The sequence below is a fragment of the Lactuca virosa genome, chromosome 8 (assembly GCF_052849685.1).
Source record: "Lactuca virosa cultivar CGN04683 chromosome 8, Lactuca_virosa_CGN04683_v6, whole genome shotgun sequence".
NCBI classification, from domain to species: Eukaryota; Viridiplantae; Streptophyta; class Magnoliopsida; order Asterales; family Asteraceae; genus Lactuca; species Lactuca virosa.
In genome coordinates, this window is record NC_136433.1 from 26,992,494 (window position 1) to 27,000,000 (window position 7,507).

The window sequence follows — 7,507 nt, forward strand, 5'->3', positions numbered from 1 at the left end:
GACTCCATTGCATTTAGACATTTAGTTATTGTTTTTTTTTTGTTTGTTTGTTTGTGAAGTTGGGCTCTTTTTGGGTTGTTTGGATGAAGACAGTGTTGAGTTGTGAAATCTGATTGCTTCTGTGTGACTTGAGCATCGGGTCTTGGGCTTCGGACAACATGCGGTTTTAGAGTTGAATTGAATGCTTTGTGGTTTTAGGGTTCAAATCAAATTCATGAGCCTCTCTCTCCGTGTAAAATCTTGATGTAATCGTAAGACCTCATAATGGAATTAATAAAAGCTATCTCTACTTCGTAAAAACGTGAATTCTGTAAGTTTTTGCCATCTTATTTTTGTTTAGTGTTTCTTTGTTGCAAGTAGGGAAACTTGTTTAGATTTGCCTAGGTAACCAAGGCTCTTGAACAAATTTAACGGTGGGAAAAAAACTTACAAACAAGATTGATCCAAGTAAAGAGCGTTGATTATATCATGAGGGACAAAATTGAAAATTTCGTTCATTGTTTTGGTAGAAATTTGTTGTTGGAAAAGTCAAAATAGGGACTCTTTAAAACATGTGCACAATATAAAAACCACATAAACAAAATAGATGATGTCAAATTACTACTTTGAAAAACTGTCATTTCCAGATCTATATCCACATAATGACATTCAGAACTGACATAATTGAAAAACTTACAAATGACAAAGTACATGATACAAGAGCATTATCCACTGCCATTTTAAGGAATTCTTAGTGAATCGAAACATCTCCCCTCATAGTGTTGACAAAAAAGTGTGGAAGTGATCATGTAAATGAAAATGAAATCAACTTCAAATAGGGCCTGGTATCCTTAAGATTAGGGTTATATTATGTCGTATTCCGACACATTTTTGTGTCACGTCTCACTTTTTTTTTTCTCGGTTTGGAACAATATTAAATCTGTCCGGAAGGTTAACAATATGTTCCCAATATAATGGTCGTTTTTCAAAATTATTATCGTGATTTAACTATATTATGAGTTTTCAAATAAATTTAGCAAAGTCAAAGATTTAATGCAGAAGTTAGGTTACATGTTTGACTCTTATACGCCCAGCCCACAATATCAATATTGTCTCCATGCAAAACTGCAATGTCATCATGATCGGGTAGTTGACTTTGTCTTCAGAAAAGTCAAATGAGACAAAAATGACAAATATTATATATATATATATATATATATATATATATATATATATATATATATATATATATATATATTTATAGGGTTAAGTTCAAATGAGAATACTATTTAATGTGAGAACGTGAGAACACTACTTTATGTTACTATTCTACTATGAATTTAATATGTATAGTATTGTAGTAATTATAATATGAATATATTCAATTTTATATTGCTATTCTACTATAAAATTTATATATATGTAATAATTTAGTAAATTCTAATGTGAATGTTAAATATGTGATTGTTCATATATTCGGTGATGAATAATGTCATAAAGTTGTACATACAAAATTTTAATGTGAATATTAATGTGTGATTGTTCGTATATTTGTTGATGAATAATGTCATATCGTTGTATATACAAAATTCATAGTAGAATAGTAACATAAAGTAGTGTTCTCACGTTCTCACATTAAATAGTGTTCTTATTTGAACTTAACCCCCTATATATATATATATATATATATATATATATATATATATATATATATATATATATATATATATATATATATATATATATATATGATTTAACAATCATATGTGATGATGACGAGAAGCGGATTCTTATAAAAACTGTGTTTTGCGGACAATCCAAGCGACTGATAGAAAAACTAAAAACCTCCTTGTGTGGAGGTAAATCACGGACTTGACCATAAGATTCAGATAACTTGTGTTGAAATCTCTCTAGTTCGTCTATGAATAATAAAACTCTCTTTATTTTTGTTCGCATGTTGAAATCTTTTAAATGTGTAAAAAAAAAAAAAAAAAAAACCTAAGAAACGACAGGTTAGCATTTTATATATAGTTTATGAGGAATGGGATTTGAATGGAGAAGTAAGTGTGAATGTTTATATATTTACATAGAATAGAATTAGAGTTGAGTTGAGTTGAGAAATAAAAATCAAGAAGAAAGGGATGCCAACAACCAAAGGACAGTGTGAGAAGAAATAGCAAGAAGAAACCAAGCAAGAAACGCAAAAGCAATGGAGATCTGGAACATACTGCACGACAGCTGCTGGTCAACTTTGCAATACTCCGAGTCCCTGTCCAACAAAACCATCACTCCAGCTGAAGATGATGACGCAGCAAGTGCAAGTATCGCAGTCACCTGAATTTCAACAAAATATTACGTTTTTCCTCCCTATACCATACCTGATTTCTTCAATTTCCTCCCAAAATTGTTTTTCTTTCAATTTTGGTCCTTATTTAATGTTTTTTTTTTTGTCTTCCTTCCGAGTAAAATGACTATTTTTAAGACCAAAAATAGTCATTTTACTTGGAATAGGGACCAAAACCGTTACAATAAACCTCAAATAAGAACCAGAAATTGCAATAGAGATCTTTTTGGGACCAAAAATTTAGTGCAATTTTGACAAATTTATTTATAAAGAGTAAAATACATTCCTGGTCCCTATATAGCTGATTTTTTCAATTTTGGTCCCAAAAAGTTCTCTCCTGATTTTGGTCATTGTTTGAGATTTTTAGTCCATGTTCCAAGTAAAATAACTATTTATGGTCCTCGAGTATAGTTGATTTTTTGCAATTTTGGTCCCAAAAGATTTTATTTTGTAATTTTGGTCCTTAATTGAGGTTTTCATAACATTTTTGGTCCGTGTTACATGTAAAATAACTATATTTTTGGACCAAAATTACAAAAACCAGCTATACTCAAGGACCAAAAAAAGTCATTTTACATGGAACAAGGATCAAAAACATTACAAGAACCCTACAAATGGGTACCAGAATTGCATGAGAAAACTTTTTGGGACCAAAATTGGAAAAATCAGCTACATCGAGGGACCAAAAATGTAATTTACTCCTATTATAAATCTTGGAAAGCAAGTAAAATGACATACGTACCCAGTCACCAACAACAACAAGGCTTAGTAAGATTTGACTCTGGAGATTTTTTTTAACCCTTAGAGCATGAATGTCAAGACAAGCAAGTCCAAAACTCCATAAAACTTGTAGTCCCATTGCTGCAATTAGATAGCTGATCATTTCAAACATAACACACCACGAATTAGAATGAATGAATGCAAACAATAATATTACACAAAAAAAAAGATATTGTCTCTAGAATAAATAAAATGCATTAAAGACATCCAAGAACCACATTTAGTTTGTGAGTATACTTATTAGGGTTATGGTCATAGAATAGCAACCTACTTATTCATTTGTCCCACCTAGGTCACTGAACTTTTTACATCATTTGGTAACCGGTTGACCAAGTCAAACGTGTGCTGACATGGCACTATGATCACTATATGGGACCATCAATGGTTTGACTTAGCAACTGTAGTTAAGAAACTTGTAACCATGCGTGTGTGAAATGTGAAGGAACAAATGTGACCTCATTAATGACAAAAGAGAGGTCCAACTCCAACATCATAAAAGTATACTTAACTAGAAATTCCATATGTTTTCAATCTTCAAGATTTAAGAGCACAAATAAAAAAGAAACTTAAAACCTCTCAAGGATTTAAGCAACTTGTGACCTTCATCAGCCTTAAAACATAAGTGATCAAAAGTTTACTATGAATCAAATCTACAGAGCATGTTTTTAGATATAAAATTGTTCTCACCAACAAAAAATCTTATAGCCAAAAAACTAAGGCATACTTGTTTTCATTTTTTGGTACTGTATTGAATCCAGAAATTTACCCCGCATCCTATAAATAATTTAGAAATTTTCATTTCTAGTATCTCAACAGATGGGGTACATTCAAGCTTTTCATGTAATTCATACTTATAATTATATCCGTTTTGAATCATATGATGAGATGACCTAAATTGTTACAAGGAGGTTAGATGAAACTTGAAGAATTCCTTGCGACAACATAATCCTTGTAATTAAATTTGCCCTCGTATAGAAACATGATAGATTTTAGAAATTACGAAACAATATATGTAATCGAAGCCAAATTAGAAACAAAACAGTTAAAGGAAATGAGAATAGAAGTAACAGCATCAAACTATAGAAACACAGATATTCATAGCAAGCATACGCCATTTCGGAGCAGTAACTGTGTGTGTGTGTGTGTGTGTGTGTGTGTGTGAGAGAGAGAGAGAGAGAGAGAGAGAGAGAGAGAGAGAGACCAGAAGGAGGTGGCGCTAGAGAAACCGGAAGAAGCAGCCATGACGGCGATAGAAGCAGAAGCAAATAAGCACTGAAAAATCCTCAAGACAAGGCCGCTTGCGATCCCTGGAGTACCAAAGCATCGCTTCATGTCTCTGTCTCACTGATTTTGTTTGTGGTATTTGATAGGAAGAAATCCTGTTACATGTGGTGATGGTGATTGTTGGATGGAGATGAAGATTTATGGTAGAAATTAGGTTTTTGAGATGAAAATGAAAGCGGGATGATGGATCCCTAATCTGACGCCAAATTCGCAGAGAATAAGCACAATACCTGTTGCCCTTTTTTCGGTGATGGAACTTGAAAGTTGAAAGTCAGGAAGCAGCAAACCAATTTTTTAAAAATTTCACAACTTTCTTTGGATTTTCGCAAAACTAACAACTTTCTTTGGTGGTGCCCCATTTCCATCACCTTTTTTCTGTTAACTCACCATTGTCAAACTTGCTAAAAATATAAATTAGTAACCATATTTATGATTAGTTTATTATAATTATAAATCTTTTTAATATATTTAACTTTAAACATAAAATAATCTTCAATTGTAATGAAAATTTTGAACTTTTTGTTTGGAATTTGGTTATTTTAGTTACAATATTGAGCAACATCAGTAAAAAATAGTAACAAAGTTTATTAGTATATATTTCATCTAAGTCATCCAAACTTCTCTTAAAAAGAATTTAACCAGTTAGCCGTATTTTTTGTCTCGATATTGTGAAAATTTTGATTTTTTTTTAAAGTTTTTACCACTAAAACATTTGGTTACCATCACATCTTTACAAGGGTTTGTTTTAGTGGAATTGTTTTCATAATATATATCATTATGTTCATGGATTATAGTAATATTACATGTGTATTGTAGTAATGTTGATAGAGATATTGATTTTGTTTGTAATGATTATTGATTTATTGATGTAAATATTTTTTTGTGTCATATAAAAGTTAATATAGAGATCAAGCTGTGAACATGATAACATGTGGTGGATATATTAATTTATAATCAATGTATAAAGTCATATAGATTACAAAAACACGTGTATCAAAAATAAAAGCTTCTAAAATTCAATTGTACACGCAACCGATAGTTTGACTGGTTCTCTTAAAATGTTCCAAAATTTCAGTTTTTTTTTTCAGTGAATTGATTCAACATTGTCATCCAAATAATCATTTCTGATAAGAAAGTTTAAAATTTTCATATCACTATAATAATATTAAAAGTTGAATGGTAAAATAATTTAAATAGATATCTGAATGGCCTACTTATTCTATAGAACTTACTATGACTTCTTTTTTATAAACAAAAGTTTTTTTTTGGTTTATTTTAAAAATATATGATACCCTTTGACAACTTTACACCAAAGTTTTCGTTTTCTGGGTCACTTAGGTTAGGGGGAGTGAACACGGTGATACTGCAAGGCCTACATAAGTACGTTCAAGGATAACATTAATCGTTTATCAACAATGGCTCAAGCTACATTCATTCTATTTGGTGATACCAACAAGTTCAAGCGGGCCAACAAATACATGAATTTATATATACATAAATTGTGAAACACATGATCGTCTTGTAAAATATTACTTCATTGAGAATTCCATATATGGTGTTGAGCATTGAGCCGTTTAGAACAAGGTTTCGATTGTAACGAGAACGATTCTTACGATGTGTTGATGATATGGAAAGACAATACCCATATTCTAGAATATCATGGATGGTAGAGGTAAAAGGTCTTTTACTCCATAATAGAAGTGTACATCTGCAATATGTCAAATCACATATATGATAGTTCTTAACGCTTGTGATGAGTATTTGAAGATGTCTACAAGAACCTCACGTGAAAGTTTAGATATGTTTTGTGAAGGTATAATTGAGATGTATAGATGAGGATATTTGTGTAAATCGATCGAGAGCGACATATAAATGTTGTATGCGACACATGCATCCATACATGGATTTTCTAGAATGTTAGGAAACCTTGATTGTATACATTGGGCTTGGAGGAATTTTCCAACAACATGGGGAGGTCAATATATGAGAGGTGATCATGAATACCTTACAATTATGTTCGAGCCTCGCAAGATTTATTGGTTTGACATGCATTCTATGGTTTTGCCGATTCCAACAACCACATCAACATCGTCAATCAATTTCTATTATTCGATAATGTATAAAATGGAACCGCACCCAATTGTCAGTTTTATATTAACTGAGAACAATGCAAGCATGTGTATTATCTTGTCGACGTGATATACCCGAATAAGGTTACTTTTATGAAACATTTGCATATCTAAACTATGATAAACAACAAAGTTGTATATAAAAGATATAGGTGTGTATGTGTATCAAAAGCTTATGAAAAGCTATAAGTGTGTATGTGTATCAAAAGTTTATACAAAATCTATACGTGTAGAAACTAAAAATCCATGAAATGCCTTCTATGTGATTTAGAACACATTGTACTCCAAAGGTGGGTACTATAGATATAGCTAAGCATTATGGTTTGAGCTTTATGGAAAGATGTTAGCACAAGCTTATGTGTGAATGTATGTCAGAAGCTTTATAGAAAAATAGGTGTGAAAAGGGTATAAAATGTCTTTGTTGTGATTGAGGATATGAGGTACTCCATGGGTGAGTACTAGGAAATAGATTGTGAATATTTATGATAGGTCATGGTCACAAGTTCCTAAGGTTGGAACTTAGTAATAGGTCCCAGAATGGGGACATAGTTACGAGGGATATGTGTTATCCCAACGGGAGAGGTGACGGGTAACAAGTCACAGCCTCGAGACGTGTGACATCTGTAACACCCGACTTGTCAGACAAAACTCTTAACCATTTATCGCATTTATTTCCTTGGCTTGGACCCGAGTACGTTGGGCGTACATAAGGTATGTCGGGCGTACTCCTACGAATGCATGAGTCGGGGAGTTCCCCTGGTACGCTGGGCGTACCCATGTGTACGCAGGGCGTACGTCAACCAGGGGAAAACCCAATTTTTAGGTTTTGCACCCTATTTAAGCACATTAAGTCCCCCAAGTCCTTCACCTTTTCAGCCTCCATTGCCTCTTGAGCCATATCTCAATACCCTAATCCATTTTTCAAAGAGATTGAGTTTGTATGGGTGTTTTGTGTGTGTGTGGTGCTTAGTGAAGAAGAAGAAGACTTGTA

The 7,507-nt window shown here is 32.4% G+C and overlaps 1 protein-coding gene across 1 annotated transcript; it reads right to left on the reverse strand.

Moving 5' to 3' along the window:
• Positions 1–2,040: 2,040 nt before the first annotated feature.
• Positions 2,041–4,743, reverse strand: LOC145128457 (CASP-like protein 5B1). Its single transcript, XM_079063245.1, has 4 exons — positions 4,618–4,743; positions 4,305–4,482; positions 3,066–3,198; positions 2,041–2,313 (listed from the first exon to the last, which is right to left on the reverse strand). Exons 2-4 carry the CDS (start codon positions 4,433–4,435, stop codon positions 2,107–2,109), a joined length of 471 nt encoding a protein of 156 aa, XP_078919371.1. The 5' UTR covers positions 4,436–4,482; positions 4,618–4,743; the 3' UTR covers positions 2,041–2,106.
• Positions 4,744–7,507: the final 2,764 nt, after the last annotated feature.